Raw genomic sequence first — 21,598 nt, 5'->3', positions numbered from 1 at the left:
CGGCAGGCGACAAGACAGGCAGCGGGGGACGAGGCACTTCAGCGCACAGCAGGCACTACAACTCCGGGACTGGCACGTCTCGCCCCACCAGCACCAGGGCAGGGAGAAGACACGAGGCTCTAAAGCGGCAGAATTTGCACCAGGGACACGAGACAACAGGGTGCAGCCAGCAGCAGAGCACACGAGGCAGCCGGCACCAGGGAACACGGTGTCCCCACCGCTGCCGTGGAGTGCACCCAGCAATGGCACAGGTCCCTGAGGGATATTAGGGGACAGTGAGCACCAAGTCACACCAGGGAACACTGGAGCACGAGGCTACCTGCGGCAGCAGGGCGCTGGGGGTCCTAACAGCACACCGGGGACACGGTGCCCTGACTCACCAGGGGGCAGAGGGTCCCAAGGGACAGCAGGCAGCAGAGGCGAGTGGAGTTCAGAGAGTTTAATGAGCGCAGGACAAACCCCGATTCCCCCCGTCCCCCCACCCCCAGTGCCTGGCCTGGCCCACACCCCCAGGCCAGGCCCCCCATGACACCCTAGTCGACTTCTTCCATGCTGCTGTAGGAGGGGGCTGGGCGCTCGGCGGGGCTGGCAAAGCGCTCGGGGAGGCCTTCCGCAGCCAGCGGCGGGGCTCCTTCGGGGGCCAGGCCGGATCCGAACGGCACCGGGGGCAGTCCCTGCAAGCAGAAGGTGGCCATGAGAGGGAGACTTGCACCCTGCCCACCCAGCTCCCTCCCTCGCTACCGGGGGAATGCAGAGGTGCCCGGGGGGGACACAGCCCCGCGCACTCCTGCCCCGGGGCTGCTCAGCACAGCCCTGCACCCTGCACGGGCGCCACAGGCACGCTGCCAGTGCCTGCCGGAGGTCTGAGGAACAGAGCAGGGCCAGAGGGGATTTCCAGGGCTCAGAGCACCTTGTCAGGCCTCGCTGCCGGCCACCCACCGCCGGCGAGGGCAGGCAGGTGCAGGCAGCAGCTTGTGGGCCCCAACCCTGGGGTGCCAGCACCAGTCGGAGCAGAGGTCAGCCCACCGGCGCCGGGCACTGACTCAGACCCACGAGGCCGGCGTCGTGGGTGAGCGGGGGAAGCTGCTGAGACCCAGGGCTGCAGACAATGAGGCGACTGTTCCAGGACAGGCACCTCATGACCACGGCACAGCCCTGCCGGCTCCCCGGCTGGGACCTGCTGGGGAGGGGAGTAAACCTCAGCACGTGGAGGAGGGGTGTGGGACAGAGGTAGGGGGAGTCCAGCTCAGGCCCCGGTCTAAAATGCAGATGAACCCCTTCACTGCAAAGCATCCCTCCCGAGCCAGCTGAGGGCACTGCTAGCAGAACACAAGTGGAGACGGAAAAGAAAGTCACAGGGCTCTGAAGTCACCTCTCACACCCAAGTACGCCAGAGCTGCCTGAGGCACACTCAGCCAAGGGCAACACGTCTCAATGTCAGACACCGGTGGAGTGGCAGCCTGTGTCCCAGCCTCCGGGGAGTGCCTGCTCCTGGCCCTGCTGGGCTCCCCACGCCCTGCAGGTGTCCCGTGAGGCTTCCACGCCACAGCTGGGACTGGAGCCCAGCCTGTGCCCCATGGCACGGGCAGGCAGAGCTCTCCCCTGAGCCTGCTGCCACACAGGGTGCACTACGCACCCAGCAAAGCCCAAGGGATGGTCCTGGTGCCAGCTGGGTCACAGAGTGGCCTCAGGTGACCCCAGTGTGGAATCCTCGCCTCTGTGTGGGAGTCCCAGCACACAGGACAGGAATGCTGTGTTTCTTTGGAAAACCTGGCTTTATTAACGCACCATGGCCGTATCTACTCCCTGGCCCCATGCCTCTCCCACAGCACGGGCAGCTGGTATCCTCGCAAACGAGGCGCTGCACCACGCTGCCCTGAAGAGACCGACTCCCCCTGATGGTGCCAGCACACAGCCCCACAGACTGGTGGGAGGCAGTGACCCACAGAGATAGGTGCTCACCATGGGCACCTCAGTCTGGATTGCCAGGCTCCCCAGGAGCTGTCTGGGGCTGAGCAGGGAAGCAGACAAGCCCTTGGTGACAAGCCCGTCCAGCCCCAGCACAGGAGTGCTGCACACGGGCAGCACAGCACACGGGCAGCTGGCACCAGAAGGCTCAGCAGAAGGCTAGCAGGGCAGACTGGGCTGGCCAAGGACCGTGGGTAGCCCCAGCCCCGCGGGAGCTCAAGGCTCCTGCAGCAGCACAGCTGAGAGAGGTGGCCAGCCAGGGCCCGTGTCAGGGCATCCTGCCCTCGCTGCAGCCTCCCGGCAGGTCTCCACTTCCTTCTTGGGAGCCAAGCAGAGATGGTTGATGTGCCCACAGGGCTCCCAGGCTCCAGCAACACTGCAGCAGCAACGTCCCTTCCTGAGCAGCAGGTAGCCTTGAGGCCTGCCCCACTCCCAGTGGGCAGCAAGGAAGGGCAAAGCAGCTTCTGGTTCTGGGCTGTGCCTTGGCAAAGCAGCAGGCTGGCCACACAGGCTTGCCAGCTGGCACAGGAGATGCCAGAGCAGACAGACAGGAGCCAACAGCCCCATGTTTCCCTTGGCGAGTGTTTCCCAGCGATTTCTGTCCTGCTGCCTCATGTCTTGGTCTCATAGCGTCCTAGGACGGCGCGTGCCCTGGCGGCCCCGCTCCCGCAGCTGGCCACGCGCCTGGGCCTATCTCCAGCGGGGCTGGTAAATGAGCGGGTAGAAGACGTTCAGGAAGAGAGCCACAATTGCAGCTGTGGTGGCCAGGACAAAGTATCTGACGCAGCCTTCATCTGGGTGCTGAGGGGTGCCCGGACTTCGCTTCTGGCCACAGGGCCTCCAAGAGTTTCTTGCAGGCCTTTGGGGTGCCTCAAGCTGCAGCTCTTGTTCTTCAGCCTCCAGTTCCTGCCAGATCAGAGAAGCCTGCGATGTGGAAACCTGCGTCAGCACTTGGAGAACACAACGGGCAACACCCCTTGCCATCCCCCGGGGCAGGCGGCTGCCTGCAAGCCCAGCCCCGTGCCCAGCCAGCCCGCCTCCCCATGCAGCACCGTCGCGCCCGCCCCCGCAGCTCTTCTGGGTCTCTGGTGTGTGGGGCTCCGGTGGGTGGCTCTGGGAGGGAGCGTGGGCGGCTGCCGGGCAGGGTCTTCACGGGACTGCAGGGAGTGAAGCCAGCAGCTGGATCCCGACGGAGCAGAGGCACTTGCATTGGTGGGTCCAGGAGGCAGGGGAGCAGGCAGCAGCCAATCGCAGCCCAGCTTCTGTGATCCCAACAGGATCTTTCAAATGACAGCCAATCCAGAGCCAGCTGGAGCGGCGGGAGCAGGAGGCACAGTGCCAGAACAGCCAGTCACAGCTCAGCTTTGGCGGGTAGGAATGCTCTGACAACCAATCGTAGCCCAGGTTCCAGGAGGATTTTCCACAGGCAGCCAACCACAGCTTGGCCCTTCATGGCGGTGATCATGCAGAGCAGCCAGTCAGGGAGCAGGTCTCTGGAGGGCACCCGGTGCCACGGAGGGTGCAGGTGGGTCCAGGGTGCTCGGGGACCTGCTGAGCCTCACTGGGATCCAATGCATCCCATTACTGCAGGGGAAATGGTGCTGCCAGGGGCCCAATGAGCCCCAGTGCCACAGAGCAACCTGATGAACCCCAGTGCCATGAGGCACTCAGTGAGCCACAGTGCCAGTTCGGTCCCTGAAGCCTCTCACCACCAGTGTGTGAAAAGCAGTGCAGCTTTCTCATTGCTCAGGCTGCCCCCAGTGAGTGGGGCTGCTCCAGGACACGCACGCAAGGCAGTAACAGCCCAGGCAGGCAGACACCAACATGCCAGACAGCCCCGCTGGCCTCAGAGACAGAGAGCTTGTCCCCAGGCAAGAGGGCAGAGCTGGGATGCCTGACCAGCACTGGGTCAAGGGGAAGATGAGCCAGAGGGGCAGGGAGGCCAGGCCAGAAGGGCCCCTCTGGGCACACATGTGCAGTCATGCTAGAGATGAACTGAGCATTGTCCTCAGCCTCTGTGGGCCCACAGAGGTGCTGAGCATGGAGGGAACATCTGCAGCACAATGGTGCATGGGGTCTGGTGGACACCAGCCTCAGCCTTCCTGACTTTCACAAGATCAGTGCAGCCATTCCTACCACTGCATTCTGAAAGCACCCTGCTGTCTGGCCCACCCCCAGTCCCTCCCTCCCAGGCCACCCAGCAACAGAGCTCGCTCTGGCAGGTTTCTCTACAGCACCCTGTGAAGGCTGCCAGGCCTCTGGCTCAGCACTGGCATTTACCTTTTTTGCACTTGGCTTGGCCCTGAGTTGGGCCCCAGCAGAAAGTGTTCCCCACCCTGCCTTGAAAGTGGCTCCGGAGGGCAAGTTCTTACTGCTCCCTGGCACAACCAGATCCTACTGCACCACTCACAACCAGTCCTTCAGTGCAGACCCCAGTGAGGCTGTGCCCCACTTCCTCCTCTTCCAGTGCCCTCCTATCAGCACTTCCACACTGATGATGGAAACCAGCTCTCCTGTGATCCCTCAGGACGGGGACTGTCCCAAGCCCACAGTGAGAACAAGGCTCCAATGCCCAGCTGGCGCAAGCTCTTTGCTATCAAAGGGGTACAGGCACTGCACCACAGCTGCACCAGGCTCTGTGGGTGCAGGTGAAGACGAGCAGGGCCCTGTATGTGGGCCCCGAGCACATTTAGCACATTTCAAGGCTCTGTGGCTCCAACAGTGGCGAAAGGGACGCGAGTGCTCACCTGGCTGGCAGCAGCTTCGGCAGAGGGGGTGCGCTCGGCGCGGTGGTCTGAGGGATGCCCTGGCAGGGGTCTCTCCACAGGAGAGTTCCTCCGGCGGTAGAAGAGGACATAGGCGTATCTGGTGACCACCTGGCTCTCATCCACGGTGGTGACTGTGCTGTCATCAAAGAGCCGCCAGCCTGAGAAGGAGGAAGGGTTAAGCAAGCAGGCAAGTGACGGCTGCAGGAGCACAGGGGTGGCGGGGTGACAGATGCTCACCCACGTCGCTGCGCTGGCTGTTCTTGTCGTTGGGCAGGCGGGCGTACGCTGTGTAGTGCCCTCCAATCATGCCTCCATAGTGGTTGATCACAGCATACAGGTCATACATAGGCAGCTGCTGCTCACCCTTCCGACCAATGCAGAACTTGCTCAGGTCCAGGCTCCTGCAGAGAGATACAGTGATCAGTGTTATGCAGGCTGGTTGGAGGTCAGCAGAGGCAGGGCCAAGCCAGGCACACCATCCCCCGGGCTCTCACCGGACGGGAAAGTCCACCATGTCATTGATCTTGTCCCTCCAAATAAAGCTGCGGAAGGAGAAGCGCTTGAGCTGGATGATGAGGACGTTGGGCAGCCGCCACAGCATCAGCTGCTTGGAAGCCTCACGGTGCTGCTTGCACTTGGGGCAGTACCTGGGGGAAGAGTGTGCTCGTTACTGGCATGGGGAGAGCCTCAGTGCTTGCAGCCCAGCTCAGCCCCAGGGTCCCCACATGCAGGGCTGGCAAAGGGTAGGTGGGAGGGCTCAGCCTCCTCTGTCAAGGGCAGGCCAGTACAGTCCTGCAGAGCACTAGCTTTACTCCCTGCTGGCTTAGCCCTTCTGAGTGCACAGAGAAAGCCAGCCCATTGTTCCTGGCTGCCACTAGAAACAGCGTGCAGGCCTGGGCAGCTCCTGGGAAACCCCTGCTGCTGTCTGGGCCTGTTGGCTGGAACCCACCCTGCTGCCTTCCTCACCACGCTTCCTCTGGGGCCAGGACTTCAGGCTTCGTGAAGAGATTGAGGCACTGCTCCAGGGTGAAGTGGCCAGCCCGGGCTGCTTCGCTGGCTGAGCCTGGATCCTCCACACACTCCAACTCCTTGGATTCTACCAACACGAATTCCTTGAGGCGCTCATTGTTCTTCCACACCAGGGCAAGGGAGCAGTCGTCTGTCAGATCCAGGGGGGTGTCACCTGTGAAGGGGCACAGACCTCACACACCTACCCCACCAGGCTGGAACAGGCCACCTTGCTGGAGCAATCTTGCCCATCACAGCTAGATACAGAGATAAAAAAGTGCTGCCAGAAAGGGACAGATACCCCCTGGCCAGGCTCATCATGCAGAGCCCCTCAGCCTGCAGGGTGCAACACTAGCACAGCCCTCTCCATCAGCAGCACCCTCACAACCAGCACACGGTGTCGGCTTCCCATTCAAACTAAGAGGTGACCCAGAGATTACAGACCCTCTGAGAATAGAGGAGGTTGGAAGGAATTGGCCTATTTGTTGAGGAGAGCAGGAATGTCATGCCCAAGAAGAGCTTCTATACAGAGGATCTGTGCAGTAGAGCCCTTCCCTCCCCTGTCAGATGCAGCTTTTACTGTCCAGTGTGGACACCTGGGCTCATCTTGTGCCAGGCAGACTCTGGCACCCTGGCCAGGCAGATCCACTACCCTGTCAGAGGCTGTAAGGGATGAAGGTGGTGCTTTACAGGGCTCTGGCTCACCTTTATCTTCCAGCTTGTGCTCTCGGTTAGCAGCATCAATCTTAGTGATGTAGAACGGTGTGGCGCGGGCACTCAGCGAGTCTGGAGTGTGTTGGTACCCAGGGATGGCAGCTGTGAATAGGCAGAGACAGATTTGTGGTGGCACTGCCTGTCTGCCCTGCGTAGGGGCCAAGAATTTGCAGCGCCCCCACCCCCACCTCACATGCTACGGCCTTGAAGGGACACAACCACGTGCCCGTGTCCTTGACTATTTTTAGCAGGCGCCTGCCCCTGGCAAGCTGTGCTCCTCTGCCTGCCTTGCCCCTTCACTGCACATTGCTGCCATCCTGAGACGAGTGTCTGGAAACGTGACAGCCAGGCAGCCGAGCGAGAGGCTGGTCCCATGCAGCTGAGTCAGAGCGAGAGAAGAGCTTTGCTCACAGCCCCCGGGGGCTCAGCCTGCACCAGCTCTGCCTTGCTCCCACAGGACTTCTGCCAGCCCCTGCCTTCCCACCTCTCCCACAACACAGCACTCCAGCCTCTCTGCTCATCAGGTCTCTGCTCTACACCCTGGGCTTTGCCAGGGCAGGGCAGAGCGTGGGAAGGTAGGCATTTCAGGTGAGGCAAGAGTGCCAAAACAAAGCTCCCATGGCCTCATCTGTGCTCCCAAGAATCTCCAGATCAAGCTCACAAGGGGAGAAGAGATGCTGTGCTGGGAGGTCATCCCAAGGAGGGAGAATTGCCCGAGCTCCTGGCATAGACACAGCCAGCACTCCAGCACCTCTTACCTTCTGGTTTGAGGGCTCTCTCATAGGATGGCTCCTTCTCACAACAGCTGTCACCCTGCGACTCCATGTGCTCAGAGAACCCTGAATCCAAGCTCAGGAGGGAACTCCTGGCTGTCAGGACCTTGCTCCGGACAGTGGTAGTATCCCCCATCTCTGGCTGCAGCTCAGGCACAGCTGGCGAGAGCGGGGGCTCCTGAGGGAGGCTGGAAACCCTGTCCCCATCTCCCAGCTCGGGGGCAGAGGTGGCTGCTGCACAGCTGCTCTTGGCCGGGGGCTCCAGCTTGTCCGAGTGCAGAGGCTGCAGCCCCTGCTCCGGTGACATCCGGCCCAACTGGAATGGAGGCTGGAACACGCTGACTGAGTACCTGGGCACGGAGGTGGGAGTTAGAGCTGGCCAGACACGGGGCTGAGCTCAGCTCTGGGGCAGAAGCACCCTCCTTCCCTGGACTCTCACCTTGCATAGCCCTCCAGCAGCTGGGCCAGGCGGGCGTAGGTGAGGCGAGACTCGGGCACGCTGATGAGGAAGGGGAAACCGATGTTCTCAGGACGGCACGAAGCCTTGTGGTCTGGCCAGTGTGTTTTCTGACATGACCTGTAACACATACATGGCATGTCAGACATACATACAGCCCCTGCTGAACTCAGCATCCTTGAACAGCCTGGGAAGGAGCAGTGCAGCGCCCAGACGAGTGAGCTGCGGACAAGGGGAACACCAGGAGTTCAGCTGGCTCCATCCCAAAGGGCAGACCCATCCCACCTTCTCCCAGCAGGCAGAGCTCTCCCATCCAGCCCTTCACAGCAGGAAACCCTCCATCCCTGCCAGGCACCAAGCCAACTCACACGTTGCAGTAACCAACTCGATAGCACTTCGTGCAGCGCTTAAGCTTCTCATCCTCTGGCAGCTGCTTCTTCTGGCAGGCTGCACACTTGGCAACAGGGCCACTGGGCACCTGCGGACGCTGCAGGAGAAAGGACCCATTGGACAGGGAAGGGCACCTGGGCAGGACAAGGCAGCCTCGCTGGGCATCCATGCTCACTGTAGCTAACTGCCCTCGTGTGCAGTTCTGCCCCTCCTGCTCAGTGCTCAGCCTTCCTGCATCCCTCCCAGTAGTCCCAATGTGTCTTCTTACCTGCTGGACCTGAAGCTCCACCACACGCTCCTTGGCCAGCTCTGGGGACAGCACCTCAAAGCAAAGCAGCAGGTCCGTTGGCGAGACTGTGTCTAGTGAGTTAGATGGCAGGAACATGCGGTGGAAGTGATTCTTGATCACCTGCCAGGAAAGCAGTGGAGCATGGCCGTGTGAGGGCTGCCCTGTGTGTCCTCTCCTCAGAGAGCACAGACCTCAGCTTCACAGTGAGCTGTGGGAAGAGCAGCAGCCCAAGGACACTGTGCTCAGCTCACCACCTCTCAAGGGCAAGATGGGCACCCCCAGGCCCTACTGTGGTGGCCTAACCCTCCAGAGCAGGTACCTGGCCAGCACTCTCACCTCTGCCAGGCGCAGGTTCTCTGGTTTCACACGCACGCTGTGGGCAACTGAGTCAAGTACCTCCATGGCACTGGAGTTCTCCTTGCTGATACTCACGAGGAACTGCCACCAAGAAAGTGCCACATTAGTCACACCACACTAAGGCAAGCAGGTCCTTACTTAACACATGGCTTAGCTGAGCTGGCTGGCACATGACCAGCTGCCTGGGGCAGCTTCTTAGGCTCCCTCCTCAGGGTAGAAAGTATCCTCTACCTTGATGGGTTTCTTGTGCGGCTCCTTTGCAAAGTAGTAGACAGTCAGCACCTTTTGCTTCTGTGGGAGGGGCACGGGAAGGTACAGGAAGGGGTCAAAGGTAATAGACACCTGCAGATACAAAAACACACTCAGCTGTGGGACGTGCTTGTGGCTGAGCAGCAGATCCAGTGGACCCAAGATCCAGCCCTGCCCTGTGACCTGTGCTCTCTGAGTAGGCTCACAGGAGCCTACTTCTGCACAACCAGGACAGGGACAGAACCTTCAGGGCTGCCCTACCTTGGAGCACATTGGGCACACAAGCTTGGATTTGTACTGGCCCTGGAAGAGGTCTACTATGAACGAGTCGTTCCTCATCTTGTGTCGTTGCCAAGCCTCCTCAGCTACCACCTGTAGGAAGAAAGGGCTTAGCACCTTATTAAACCACCCAGGCTGCTCTCCCAGTGACTTTGGGGGAGGAACACCCTCACCTCATCAGGCCTCCCATCCGAGTCAACCGTCTCTGTGTAGGGCTTGTTCTGGATGCGGTTGAGGTCCTCGTGCAGGCCATCAAGCAGGAAGGCCATGAACTCCTGAGCATCATGCTGGGCATAGCCAGTGAACTGGCTGGCCTTGCTGGCCACAATTGCCTGTGGGGAGCACAGTAGTCAGGGCTGGTCAGCAGACCTCTGGCAGCACTCCCTGGCCCACGCACAAACCCTGGCTGCACCCACCCACACCCACAGCTCTCTGTGGCACTTGCAGGGCAGCCAGGTGCCCACAAAGGAATGCTGGGGACCCACAGCAGCTCCTGCTGAGCACTAATGCCAGGGGCCCTACCTTCAGTTTAGAGGGCTGGAAGGCATGGTGTGTGCCCTTCCACAGTGCTCTGAGCAGCATGGCAAAGCCAATGGCCAGGCGTCCACCCGTCCCCAGCGGGTTGTTATAGTTGATTTCTGACTCAAAGGACCGATCTGTAAGAAATGCAGGAGCTCAGGGTGGCTGCTGGCTTCCTCATCTAAGTGGTCAAGCTCTGCTGGGCTCCTAGGGTGGGCTCACCATGGAAGTAGTCACGCAGCTCCCGGGTGTTGGACAGGGACTGGATGACGCTGTTCATGAAGCAGGTGTTGCCCAGGTTCACCAGCCCCGTGAAGCCAGGCAGGCAGACCTTCTTCTTCTCATCCTCATCCTCGTCATCTTCCACGCTCTCGGCACTCACCGGGCTGTGTGTCATCGGTGGCACCATACATGTTGGTTTGGGCTGCCAAAGCAGATACAGGTGTGAGGGTGTGGCACTCAGGGACTCTCTCTGGGAACGCCAGAGAAACTCAAAAGCCCAAGAAAACCCCAGAGAGGTCTGGAGCCATCACACCATCTCCCACTTGGACTGGCACAGACAGGCCAACAGTTGTCCCCAGTCCTGCCAACTATGACTGAGGGGCACCACCCCCCTCTCCAGGAGTACTTCAGTCTCCAGAGTGGCACTGAGGTGGTGTCTCTCTTTCCCCTATCCAGGTCAGACCCAGTGTGACCACACTTACCGAAGGAATGTGTGGCTCTTGCTTCACTGCCAAGTGCTCTGGGGCCGTACGGGCTGCCACACCATCCAGAGCCCCATCTTCCACACGTGGCTTCTCTTTGTCACTGGTTCGGGCCTCTTCCTTGCTGGAGAGGGGGTGCTGGTTACTGCCCGGAGGGTTCTTATCCAGAGGGGTAGGGCCTGTAGGCATGGCAACCTTTGCACCACCCACTGCACCTTAAAAAGGGGGAAGGGTGGGCCTGTGGTTAGCAGCACCACACACACATTGGGGCTGAACTGCTCAGTCCACACTTGCCCAGGCTCTCTCCTACCTGTGAGCAAGGGAAACAGCAGTGCCTTTCCCTTATCACCTGGCTCACACCCTGCCTCACATCCCTCCCACCTGCACCCACTCAGCCCCTCTCCTTCCCCACCATTCCATGCCAGAGGATCCAGCACCAGCTGGCAGCTGGTAGTGGTGAGGAGGGCCCATGCCCCACTGCAGTAGGCAGGCAGGACACGAAGGCAGGGTGCAGACCTCGTGTGGCTGGAGCCTCCAGCCCCCCCCAGCGCTGGCTCTGGCGTTTCTTCAGGCAGACATCAATGCGAGACACCGTGAAGTTGTACGTGCACTGGTCCGGCTCAATAAGGTTCCTGCAAGGCACGCAGCAAGTCAGAGGTGCCCCAGACCCCACAGCAGCCTCACACATGCCAGAGCCTTTGCACAGCAGACCCATGGCCTCCAGGCAGTAGGGACCCTGCTAGCACTAATCCTGAGGTAGCCCTGACAAAGCAGGGTGGAAACCCTCAAGCCTGGCCACACTGAGCACACAGAGCACCCCTTTTCTGACAGACCGTTGTGCTTGGCTCTCTCCTGCTGCACATCCTACCCAAAGGGCACAAGGCTGGTCTGGCTCTGTCCCCAAGAGCTCTAGAACAGCTTGGGGCAAACTGCAGGCAAGGAGACACTGGATTTCCTCCCCTGCAAGCGAGCACACAGCCAAGGCAGACCAGGCTCAGGGCACCAGTGTAGCATGGTGTAAGTGAAACCTGCAGATGCGGAAACGAGCATTCCCTGTACAGAACCATCACATGGGACTGGTTCCTGCTCCAGCTCTGCACTCTCACCTCCCTTGCCCTGGTGTGGGTTAGAAGGACAGGACTCATACCTGAGCTTCACCTGCCACCGGAACACCGTGTGGGGCCCACAGCCAGGATGGAGACGAAGGAAGTTTGTATCACTGCAGAGAAACTGGGAGTGAGCAGAGGTGAACAAACAAGTAGCCCAGCTGCAATCAGAAGCTCTGCAGCAGCCTGGCATCATCCTGAGGCAAACTTGTACCTTGTCTGGAACACTAGTGTGAAGTCTTGCTCCCGGAACAACACCTTAGATGTCTCCTTGTGGATCTCCTTCACGTACACATGCACCACCACCAGATCATTGCCCTTCTCGTATGAGTCATTCTTGACAAAGGTCAGGCTTACAAAAGGCTCAGGCTCTGAGTAAGGAAACCACAGAGAGAGAGGTTACCTTCCTTGCATGTTGGGGTTGCAAGCTGTCCCAGGAAAGGTCCTGAGCAGATGGACCTTCCCGACCAGGCTCACCCCATAGGCTCTGGCCACTCACCATCAGCTGCTGCTTCCAAAGCCACGTCGTCCTTGGACCAGTCCCTCTTCTCAGCATCTCTGCCCATGGGAGGGGTGGCCACTGGGATGGCCTTTGAGCTCTCTCCCAGGACAGGCAGGCAGTCCCGGCTCCGCAAGGCCTCAGTAGGGCTGCCTGGCTGCAGGACTCTCTTCTCAACACAGGCGGCAACACGGTGGGGGAGCACCTCTGTGGTAGCGGCGAGAGGCGGCATCTCCACAGGAACAGTCTCTTTGGCCAAAACCACAGCCTTTCAATACAGAAAAGACACAGTGAAACACAGACACTGTCACCTCTGAGCTGCCCTGGCCCACCCACTGTGGCTCCTGCCAGCCAGGCAGGCACAGCTCCATACCACCTGCTTCCCCTGCACGTCCCACGCCAGCTCAGCCCCACTAGCACCACAGCAGGGTCCTCACTTCACCCTCTCCTCCACCACAGGTCCTCCTGTCAGCCCTCAGCATCCCAGAGCCCACCTCATGCTCATCAGCAGGGATGGGTCCTCCATCCCCTGCGCAGGGCAGAGGAAGCAGCCAGGTCCCAGGTACCTTCTCGAGCGGCAGTGCGAGGTCTGCAAGGGCCGCAGGTGTGTCGGCCTGGCTGGCTCTGCCGCTGCGGCGGCTGCCAGCCCTCCCGCCGTGCCCTTTGCTGGGCTCTGTGCCCCCGGAGACCCTGGCGTGCGGCTCCTCTTCCGTGGGAGCTACTTTGAGGTACACTGCCCGCTTGGCACTGGGGCCACTCTGTGTCCCTGGGCTGGCTGGGCTTTTCCCTCCCAGGGCCTCGCTTCTTCCTGGAGCGCGCTTGGGGTTGGAGGGCTCCCGCCGGGATCTTGGTGGCTCTGTGCCTTCAGCCCTCGGCTCTTCAGGGGTCACCTCTGCAGAAGCAGCCTTCTCCTTCCCGTTCTCCCAGCATGCAGCCCCTTTGGCCACTTCTTTGGATCCATCTTTCCTTTTTTTCTGTAAAAAGCAATGCAGCACAGTGGGAAGTTACTCAGGTAGCAGCATCTTTCAGGCTCCCTGTCAACCCCTCACACTCACTCTCCCCTCCCAGAATGCACCAGGACTCTACTCCAGAACCTGGGAATGCATGGCAGGCAGAAACAGGGGTACGACTCCCTGGGACAGTGACAGATGGCTCATGCAGCACGTAGATGAAGGACATGCCCCACATTGCTCCCTGGGCAGCTCAACAGCAGGGAGCTGAGAGCTCATCCCAGCTCCCCAGGGCTCCACAAGTTCCCTTAATAGACAGATCATTCCCTCCTTACCAGAAGTGAAGACCAGTTATGGAGAGGGATCTTCTTCTGTAGCACAAGCTGTAGGAAGTTGCCTTTCTTGCACTGGATCTTGCTGCAGGAGCCCTCTATCTCCTCGTAGAACTGACAGCTCCACTGGCGCCCGTCTGTAAAGCAGAGGGGAACCAGTACCTCAGGCAGTGCTCCAGGCAGCTGTCACCTAACCCACAGCCCCCTTTCACCTGCCCCCAGGATGAAGGAAGCACTCATTCAGAGCCAAGAAGGCTGCAGGCAGGCTGCCACCATACCCCAGGAGCCTTCCAGGGCTCCAGCCAGCTTCCCTGAACTTGCTTTGTACATCTGGCTGGCCTTCTTCCCAGCGGGAAGGCCCTGGGCCTCCCCGCCCTCAGGGGCACAGTCACTTTTCCAAAGGATACCCGGGACTGACTCAGCCATCCCAGCAAGCAGGGGACAGAGACGCACTGGCGCGGCCGTGGACATTTGTTCACTTGGCACAGAGGCCAGCTCCTGCCCTCCCCAGCTCTACAATGCTCTCCTATTGTCCCTGTCTGCTGCCTGAGTGTGTGCCAGCTGAGAGCAGGGCATTGCCTCTGAGGGAAAGGTCTGATGTCTGCCTGCAGCAACCCCGTGCTTGGCCCAGAGCTGTGCCAAATCCCAACGCATAAACGCTTGCAGCAGTTGCTCCATTCCCATACCTGGTAGTCTGACCACACAGTCCGTGTCAGTGAAATCAGCACGTACATCCTCTGCCTTCAGAGCTCCAGTGCCCAAATTCAACTTGATAATGATCTCATCGGCATTCTGCTTCCAGTCCAGCAGCAGCTCTAGGAAAAGGGAGGGAAGTGTCACCCACTTGCTGGGGAATGAGCCTGAAGTGCCCACTCCTTGGCTGGGGAACACAAGCCTGAGCACACACGCAGTTAAGGAGGTCACAGCAGGGAACGCAGATCATGACAATTAAAAGGGACCTGCCCTCATCAGACAGGCCACAAACAAGAACACATGTTGCAGCAGGGCAGATGAATCCCGCTGGGAACCGGAGAGATCAGAAAGGCAGCGCTGTTCTTGGCATTGCCACAGCAGCAGTGGCAGCTGGGAAGAAAGGGAGGTTCCTGCCAACGACAAAGCAATTACTGCTTTCCCAAGGAACGAGGAAGCCACAGAATTACTCTGGGGGATTTAGGTGGACTCTGACCACAATCAGAAATTGCCACTTCCCCTTTGCATATGCAAACCAAGCAGCCCAGTTGCAACCATCAAAGCACTGTACTCCTGCCAGGTGAGGTGGCTAACACGGCTGAAAGATGGGCAGGCTGGCCAGGGGGCAAGTACACTGTAACAGGTGAGAAAAAAGTGCAGCAGTGATACTCTGGTGCAGACAGAACTTCCATTGTGTGCCTGCCACACTCCGGGTGTGGCCTTTGATGCCCTGAAGTCTTCAACACAAGGAAGTGATTTTGATCACCTTGATATCAATCAGGTTTGTTCTACCTCTAGGGCACAAGGACATCCTACTCTGTCCTCAAAGCAGGCCTGGACTGAGACAGAAACCAGTCAGCGCTGCCCACAAGGTGACACAGCTCGGGATGTTCCCAGCCCAGCATCATGTCCTCCTCAGAAACAAAAACAAGCAGAGCAGGTGTCAGCAGTGAGGCGTCCCAGGCCTGTGCTCAGTGGCACTGTGACACCTGAGTTGCAAGCAGCCTGCCACACACCCAGGGCCTCTTCCTTGCAGACAGCCTTTCTCCACCCCTGGGAAGGCCACATACTGTTAAGATAAACACTGAGGCAAGGGAGTGCTCATGTTAGCTCTGCGCAATGCCAGAGCACTGGACAACAAGGTGAGAGCTTCAGATCCCTTGGCAAGGGCACTCCATGGCCATGCACTGACAGCTGGCACACACCTCGACTTACCCTCCTCTGAGTCCTTCTCCTGGGCAGTCTCAGCCTGCTCGAGCTCAGGGCGAGACACTGGTGGGCAGAGAAGCAGAGCGCAGGCAGGTCTGTCATTCTGTCACCTCACAACACAGGCCAGCAAGCTGATGCTGAATATTTCACACTTCACCTCTTTCTACCCTGAATCTGTGTCCAGGCCTTTCATCCTGCACGTGTTGCCCACCTCCTTCCTCTGCTTTCTCACATTTCTCCTTCCCCAGAGTCCTGCCTGCTGCACTGCAGCAGGTCAGTGCCAGGACAGCTGCTCTGGGCCACACCACCACACCCCAGGCCAAACAGTGGGAGCAACACAACAATTCTGCACCATGCAGGCACTGCTGTTTTGAGGCACATCTCATTGTGAGCTTTTGGCATCCAGGCTCAGCTGTGTTGCCCAGCTCAGTACACCAGGTCCCAGCCCCCAGCCATATAGAGGAGTCCTGTCTTGATCTGACAGAAAGAACCTGGTGTTTGGTCATGCTCAAACTAATTCTGCTGTAACCAGAGAACCAAGTGGCCCAGCTGCACTTTAACATTTCCATTCCTGCACAAGCTGCCAATGTCCACATCTGAAAACCTCCTTCCAGGTCAGGGTGGGGAACCAAACTGACCTGACACCTAATCCCTGCTACCCACAGAATTACCTCCAACAGCCAGAAGTGTCTCCAGGCCTGCTCTAGCCTCACAGGATAGTGAACTCTGCCAGGCAAGGAACCCAAGGCAACAGCACCTTCTCCTGGAGCAGAGAAATAGTGGCAACAGGAACAGTGGTCTCCACTTGGAAACTTGTGTTGCTGCCTCCCTTGACTGGCTACAAACCAGTAGGAAACTTCTGCTGATCACCACAGCCACTGGTGCAAAGGTGCCAGAGGGGCTGGCAGCGTGAGAAGCATGGCAGTAGCACTGCCTGGAGGATCTACAGCCCCTCACCACCTCTCACAGAGGGGACAGGGGCAGCCTGGCTGCCCTCAAGACAGCCTCCATGTCAGAGGATGCAGAGTCAAGCCCTACCAGAGGCACACTCCTCCCCTGCAAGAGAAAGCAGTGCTGTGCTCTGCACTGTGGGATTTCACATCAGGGACTGCACCCGCCCAGACTCAATTACCTTGGCCTATAAAACACCCTGTGATTTTGAGGTTACAATAATTATAACAGAGCAGGCAAGGAAATCAAACAGCTCCCAGAGCCACAGAAACTCTTGCAGGCATCCTGCCCGCAGGCATTCCCTGCACCCGAAGCATCACTTTTGTCAAAGGATACATGACAGTTACAGAAGGAATTACTCTACAGCAACTGCTTCACCTGAGCCACACCCTGTTCTCACTCAGAAGCTAAAGCACCAGCCCCACCCGCAGGCCTTGCACTCCTAGTCACTCCCTCACAACATCTGGCCTCAGCAAACTGGTAGAAAAGAAGCAGTGCTGCCTCCAGCTACAAGAGCACTCACAGGTTTCAGTTCCACTCTCACTGGATGGGGGCAGATCACACCCAGTCCAAAGCAGAGTCTGGAAACAACCACCAAGGCCAGCTCCAGACTTCAGCTAACAAGGCAACAGGCTCAACCTTCCTAACATCGCTGGGGCTAAGTAGTGCCCAAAGGAAGGAGGTTACAGGTCCAGGGAGGACAGTGTCGAAGAAGATCCCACATCACACGGGTTACCATAAGCTGCAGGAAGTGATTAGTCAAATCTGCTTATCCTGCAGCAGATGGCTGAGAGGCTCCCAGGCTGCGGGGCTCAGACACCACGGGCCTGCTCACCAGTGATGCTCAGGGGCTCTCACCTTCCTTGCTTTCCTGATTGGCTCGATCCTTTTGCTTCTTCTTGTTGGTGGCATCATCCAAGCCCCGAGACGTTCTCCTCTGGCCAGGGGCATTTGTGCTGCTGGACATTTTCAGCCGTTTGGAGGACACAAACAGCCCGCCGGGGTCGGTAATGGAGTCTGGGTCAGGGGTGCGACGTTTTCTTCCTGGCCCAGCTATCTTGGCGACTCTCTGTGGTCAAACTCTCTGGCAAGGAAGTAATGGCCTAAAGAGAGGAAAGAGCAAGCATGGCAGGAGGAGCAGGTGGAAAAGGCCCAACAGCAGCAGGATCCGCTCTTTGCCTCAGGGCCAGTGCCCTTACATGACCTTCACCATGGTGTTTATGGGAAGCCCCAGGCAGCGCTCAGTGAGGAAACCTACCTCATCACAGCTGCTACAATGCTTACTGCCAAAAGCTTGGGCTTGTCAGAGCTCCCAACATACAACCAGGGGTCTTCAGTATGTGGCACGCATTAAAAACCTGGAAAGCAAGTGTCATGCTCATGGCTCCCACTATAGCAACACGGCCCAGAGCAGCTGCTGGCGCTAACACCCCGAGACACAGCTGAGGGCAAGGACATGAGGAGGCCTGGATCTGCAAAACTGAGCCTCCAGAGTCAACTGGGGGAGCCTGTCACACAGCTTGGAGCAACAGCTATTTCAGTCAAACAGTGACCTGTGTAACAGCACCAGAATAGGAGCCAGTAACACCCTAAGAAGGAAGCAGGCCTGGGACAGTCTCCCATGACAGATGAGAGCAGAGCTCCCTGGCAAAAGGAGAGTTCCTCCCCCTTCTCCCACTAGCTGGGAACTCAACCAGCATGACTGCACCTTGAATATTTATCTCCCAGCCAGTTTACAGACAGCGTCAGCGGGGCCTGGCCTGGAAATAGGACACCTCTGCTCCTCGTGCCCCAGGAAGAGAGTAGGCTGAGCAGGGCATTTAGGTTGTTCACCCCTGCCCCCTTTGTAGACATGCCCTCCCTACAAAGCCAGCTCCCCTACAGGCTTTGGGAGCTGCTGGCCCAGGCGCACTCGTCAGTGTCCCCCTGCAGCGTTCAGGGCTTTGAGAGAGCAGAGCCAAAACAACCCAGTGAAAACAGTCCCGCTGGAGGTGTCTCCACGGAGGCAGGGAGAGCACAGGGCTGGGAAGGTTTCCTCCCTCGCTGCCCTGGCTGCACAGCCTGACCCTGGCAGTGCCTGCAGGGGTTTGCAGAAGGAGATGGGCCCAGCCACTGGGATCCTGCCCAGCCCCAGGTGCCAGCTGCCTGCCCCAGCTCCCAGCGCAGCGCTCACACGCATCCCACGGCTCGGCTCCATCTGAGCACACGGAGCCAAGCCCAGCAACACCTTGGCCTAGCCAGCCCCACTGAGCCTGCCTCTCCCTCAGTGGGAGGCAGGCTGTCCCTTGGGAACACCCTGTTCTGCTCTCACCCATAGCAGGTCTGTAGCAAGCACAGACCCCTTGCTGGGCAGGGCACGGCCAGTGGCAGGAGGCACCTGCCAGGGAGGCACTCTGACACAGGAAGGACACTGCCACTTCTGTGCTGCTGGCCCCACGCTGCCAGGGCATTTGTGTTCTGGAAATGTTCAGGGCAACAAGGAGCCACAAATGTGGAGCTGTAGCCACAAACTGAGAGGAGCTCCAGAGAGCAAAGCAGCCTGGTCTTGCCCTCAGCTCTGGCAAAGCCAGCCCCATGACAAATCCTGCACCCAAACCACTTCTCTTCAGGCCAACCCACCCTCACCACCCAGAGCCACTGAAGCCAAGTGAAAAGCTGAGTCCAGCCCAACTGCCTGGCACAGACAACTCCTGCCACCCACGGTGGAGAGGCCCAAGTGGCCTGGAGACTGAGATGCTGAGCAGGGTCCAGCATCAGCCCCAAAGAGCTTGAAAGAGTGTGGGAGGGCAGCAGCATCAGCCCCATGCTGCTGCACTCACTGCGTCTCTCCAGGATGCAGAAGCACTTCTGGCTGCAGAGGGAATGGGAAGAGCCCCCACAGCAGGGAAAGTGGCAGTGATTCGCCAGGCCAGGCCTCTGATGCCAGCTGCATGCTGTCACTCAGCTCCAGTCCCCACCGACAGCCAAACAGGCTGGCTACAGATCCTTCCTGGTGCTGGAGAAGCTCACCTGGGCTTGGCAAAGATGGGAAAGCATTTTTTTGTTGTATTTCTTTTGCCTCCAGGGTAAAAACCCCAGGAGAAATAGGACTGAAGAAGCAGAGACTGCTTCATGCAGGGTCAGGCGAGGCCCTGTCGCCTCCTTCCTGCCCCTCCACAGGGGTGGCAGAGGGAACTGCTGGGCAGGGTTGAAAGCAAGCTCTGAGAAGGGTCCTGGAGGGCTGAGCAAGGACAGGCCTCTGCCCAGGAAGGGGTGAGGAAGAGAGACAGGGCTGCATGCCTGCTTGTCACTCCTCCAGGAGAAGCCTGCTGCTCTCAGGCCTCGCTGAGGGCTCAGCTCCCTCGGGTGCTCTGCTGACAGCTATTCCTCAGGGCAGGCAGGAGCCCCGGGGGCTGCAGCTCTGCCCCTTCCAGCTGCCAGGCTGATGGCAGCCTCAGGCTGCTGCACACACCCCAAGGTTTTGGAGGAGTGAAGGCAAAGCACAGGTTACTCAGGGATGAGAACTGGTGAATAAGAGACTTTTTGCCACCAGGAAACGCACATACAGGCAGCGTGTTCAGCCCCTGGGTGCACAAAGGTTTTGGCACCACTCCTGTTGGCACGGTAGGAGTCACTGCAGGGGAGAGATGGTGAAAGGCTGCCCTGGCTAGATGCCAGGTGAACCTCTGGGAAGCACCTGATGGGCTGGGCACTCCCACAAAACCTTACTCAATCCCCAGAGCCAGAGAAGCCTGGCCACGCTGCTGCAGGGAGCAGGAGTGCTTCCCCATGCTCTGCTCTCCCTGCCTTTGTGCCGTGGTGTGTACCAGATCCAGATCCAGATCCAGCACGGCTCTCTCCTAACTCTGTCTTGCCCCCGAGCAGTTTCCCAACCCATCCCATGCCGAGACTGCAAATGTTTTGACTAGCCAGAGGAAAGGGAGCAAGAGGCCAAGGAGAAGGGCCACTCCTCCCCAGAGCAGCACCAGACCAGGAAGGACAGCAGAAAGTGCTCAGTGAGAGGCAATCTGTGTCCCATGCCTGGGGCAGGTTTAGCACGTGGCAGGAGGAGCTCCCTGGTTCTTGTCCACAGCACTCCCATCAGAGCACAAAGGCCTCTCCAGGGGTAGTGCAGAGAAGGTTGGCTATCCCAACAGCATCATCTTTCCACGGACATTTGGGATCCTCCATGTCCTAAACAAGCCAACAGAATCATGTCCCTCATGTACACAAATACTTGTGTCACCTTCTGTTTCGTGCTCCCCTGAGGGACCAGAAATCCCAAGGCTCAAGCTTGACTTTTACTTGAGTTTCTGGGCATGCCTGACACACGGGTGGAGCCAGGGCAAGCACAGAGTCCCCTGGGGCAGCTACTCAAGCCAGCACTGTCACACAGAATGCTTCCAACCCACGTGGAAATCACCGTGTGCCCGACACACAGTGACAGCAGCGAGCCTTCTGCCGAGAGGGGAACCCAGCAGGCCCAGCTCCCTCATTCTGGGGACGATCTCTGAACCACAGAACGCTTTGTGCTGGAAGGAGACCTTGACAATCATCTAGTTCAACCCGCTGGCCACGGGCAGGGATGGTGATGAGAGCGTGCAGACAGCAGCCCCCGGCCTCCCGGGCACTGAGAGAGGGCACAGGGGCTGTGAGCGGTGTCGGTGTGAGCGGTGTGTGTCACTGTGAGCGGTGTTTGTGAGCGGCCCCGGCGGGCAGAGCACGAGGTCACCGCGCCGGCTGCTGCCCGGGGCTGCCGCGCTGGGCCCGTCCTGCCGAGCACCGCTGGCGGACCCCGCTGCCGCCGCCCCGCGCGTTCTCTCCGCTCAGGCCGGTCACAGGCCGCCGCCGCCATGCGCTGCCGGCCCCGCTCTCCGCCGCCGCGGCTGCCGTGCCCACGGGCCGCATCCCGGCCTCCCTCCGCCCCCGGGCCCTGCCCGCCGCTGCGGCCCTCACCCCGCGCTGGCCCGGGCGCCGCTCGCCGCTCCCGGGCCCCGCCACCGCCCCGGCCCGGCCGGCCCGGCCCTCCCCGCACTCACGGCCCCGCCCGCCGCTCCGGTCTGTTTGTGCCGCGCCGAAGTTCCGAGCGGGCCGACAACGGAGACAGGCCCGAGCCCGTGACGCACTTCCGGGAACCGCCGGGCACGCCCACGTGACACCGGCGCGGGGGGCGAGTCACGTGACACGGACGGGGCGGCGCGGGCGCGTTCCCGCGGCCCCGGGAGCGCGGAGAGCCCCGGGACAGCCCCGGTCCGGCCGCGGGGAGCCCCGACCCGGCCGTGGAGAGCCCCGGTCCGGCCGCGGGGAGCCCCGGTCCGGCCGCGGGGAGCCCCGGTCCCGCGAGTCCGGTCCGTGGGAGAGCCGGGCTGCTCTGTGGCGGTGCCGGCTGTGCTGTGCCCCCGGCCCC

At 59.8% G+C, this 21,598-nt stretch overlaps 1 protein-coding gene across 7 annotated transcripts; it reads right to left on the bottom strand.

Moving 5' to 3' along the window:
• Nucleotides 1-424: 424 nt before the first annotated feature.
• On the bottom strand, nucleotides 425-21,381 carry USP19 (ubiquitin specific peptidase 19). Of its 7 annotated transcripts, XR_010368620.1 has the most exons (29): nucleotides 21,231-21,342; nucleotides 17,471-17,570; nucleotides 17,071-17,315; nucleotides 15,268-15,324; nucleotides 14,049-14,177; nucleotides 13,366-13,499; nucleotides 12,647-13,054; nucleotides 12,081-12,348; nucleotides 11,796-11,952; nucleotides 11,623-11,694; nucleotides 10,992-11,107; nucleotides 10,476-10,690; nucleotides 9,994-10,195; nucleotides 9,775-9,908; nucleotides 9,426-9,584; nucleotides 9,235-9,345; nucleotides 8,956-9,066; nucleotides 8,704-8,805; nucleotides 8,347-8,487; nucleotides 8,057-8,175; nucleotides 7,671-7,808; nucleotides 7,217-7,581; nucleotides 6,450-6,560; nucleotides 5,703-5,919; nucleotides 5,231-5,383; nucleotides 4,974-5,137; nucleotides 4,716-4,894; nucleotides 1,963-2,892; nucleotides 537-674 (listed from the first exon to the last, which is right to left on the bottom strand). XR_010368620.1 is itself a non-coding variant. In XM_064432829.1 (27 exons), the coding sequence occupies exons 2-27, from the start codon at nucleotides 17,177-17,179 to the stop codon at nucleotides 534-536; spliced, it is 4,212 nt and encodes a 1,403-aa protein (XP_064288899.1). In that variant the 5' UTR covers nucleotides 17,180-17,315; nucleotides 21,231-21,381; the 3' UTR covers nucleotides 425-533. The 7 variants fall into 7 exon arrangements, 2 of the variants coding, with proteins under 2 accessions (XP_064288899.1, XP_064288900.1); XR_010368619.1 differs by lacking the exon at nucleotides 17,471-17,570 and having other exon boundaries at nucleotides 21,231-21,381; XR_010368622.1 differs by lacking the exon at nucleotides 17,471-17,570 and having other exon boundaries at nucleotides 10,476-10,684; nucleotides 21,231-21,381.
• Between the last annotated feature and the right edge of the window lie 217 nt (nucleotides 21,382-21,598).

The sequence above is a fragment of the Passer domesticus genome, chromosome 9, assembly GCF_036417665.1.
Source record: "Passer domesticus isolate bPasDom1 chromosome 9, bPasDom1.hap1, whole genome shotgun sequence".
NCBI classification, from domain to species: Eukaryota; Metazoa; Chordata; class Aves; order Passeriformes; family Passeridae; genus Passer; species Passer domesticus.
The sequence above is the reverse complement of the archived record's forward strand: the minus strand, read 5'-3'. Positions and strand labels throughout refer to the sequence as shown.